We start from the raw sequence: 1,192 nt of genomic DNA, 5'->3' as shown, positions 1-1,192 counted from the left end.
CATTCCTGCTGCATCCAGCCCTATGCATACACTGAGACAGAGGACAGATTTGAAAACTGTCATCTATTTGAAGGCACTTACAAAGGTAACTTACAACAAGTCTCATAGATGTGAGGAAGCTGAAATACGGAATAGCATACATAATGTGGAAAGACAGAGGAGAGATGGAAGCATTGAATAAAGCAGCTTTATTTATTTTAAAACTAAACCACAGTTAAGTACACAAGTGGGAAAGCCTGTTATCCTGCTTTAATTTCTGCACTACGACATTAAAATGTAGTTCTTTCCCTGATGCTGAAAGCTTTTAAATGCATTAAGAAAACAAGCAAAAATAAAACATTTTTCATTATTAGTAGAGATTCCACTAAATGCCACCTCTCCAAAACAAAAGCCGCAGTAGAAACCACCAAATAATTGCATTTTTCTGCTCGGTGCAACGTCTCTTTAGCAAGCAGCTCACTGCGAAGACGCCATTTTATCAAACCTGAAATGCAGCCAAAAGCTTAGGACGCCGTGCTGCTGCTCCCTCTCTGAAATGTTATGTAATAAATTGATTTAACAGAAGCAGATGCTATTTTCTCAGGGTTAGGGTTACGTTCTGGGTTTTTTTGGCTCTAAAAAAGGGCTGATGGGTAATAAAATACCTGAAGAAAGGAGCCGCCCAACCATCCTAGGAGACGCTACATTGTGTGCAGAGCTGTTTCTACTCCTGCATCTACGTTCTCCAGGGCTCCCGGCTTCAATATGTCGGCTGTGTACAGTGTGAGCCTCATCCTGTAGAGCTGCCAAGAAAATCTCTCTGTGCAAGCGTGCGCCCAGACAACCTGCGAGCTCGGTCGGGCCTCGGCTGCACTGGCTATGGAAATGCCCTTTCCACGCACAGCCCTCCTCCCCCTTCCCCTCGCTCCGCTCCTTAACTCTAGGTGAAGGTATCAACAGAGTAGGATTTTTAAGCTTTGATTATCTAATTGCAGCTGACACTAAACCGATCTTCCTTCCTCTTTAAATTCTTTCAACTGTCACAAAACATTTTCACTTCAGGACCCAGCTACAATTAGCACCCTAGCTGCTTTTCTCCTGCTTTTGAAAGTCAGCCAAGGGAAGACGTGGGCGCTGCCGACCGACCGACTGCCTGCACGAGCAGCAGCTCCTGCCTGGCATCCTCCCGCCCGCACTCGCAGCAGCTCCTGCC

General features: G+C 45.6%; 1 protein-coding gene across 1 annotated transcript in view; it reads right to left on the bottom strand.

Annotated features, from left to right (window-relative positions):
* The window catches only part of TNRC6C (trinucleotide repeat containing 6C), a gene marked incomplete at its 3' end in the record, with an annotated part of 43,563 nt that extends 42,894 nt beyond the window's left edge, over positions 1–669 (bottom strand). The window contains exon 1 of the mRNA XM_008935491.1: positions 645–669. Within this exon, the coding sequence (XP_008933739.1) occupies positions 645–669 (25 nt within the window). The remainder of the gene's footprint in view (positions 1–644) is intronic.
* Positions 670–1,192: the final 523 nt, after the last annotated feature.

Source organism: Merops nubicus, unplaced genomic scaffold (genome assembly GCF_000691845.1).
Source record: "Merops nubicus isolate BGI_N331 unplaced genomic scaffold, ASM69184v1 scaffold39462, whole genome shotgun sequence".
Taxonomy (NCBI): Eukaryota; Metazoa; Chordata; class Aves; order Coraciiformes; family Meropidae; genus Merops; species Merops nubicus.
The sequence above is the reverse complement of the archived record's forward strand: the minus strand, read 5'-3'. Positions and strand labels throughout refer to the sequence as shown.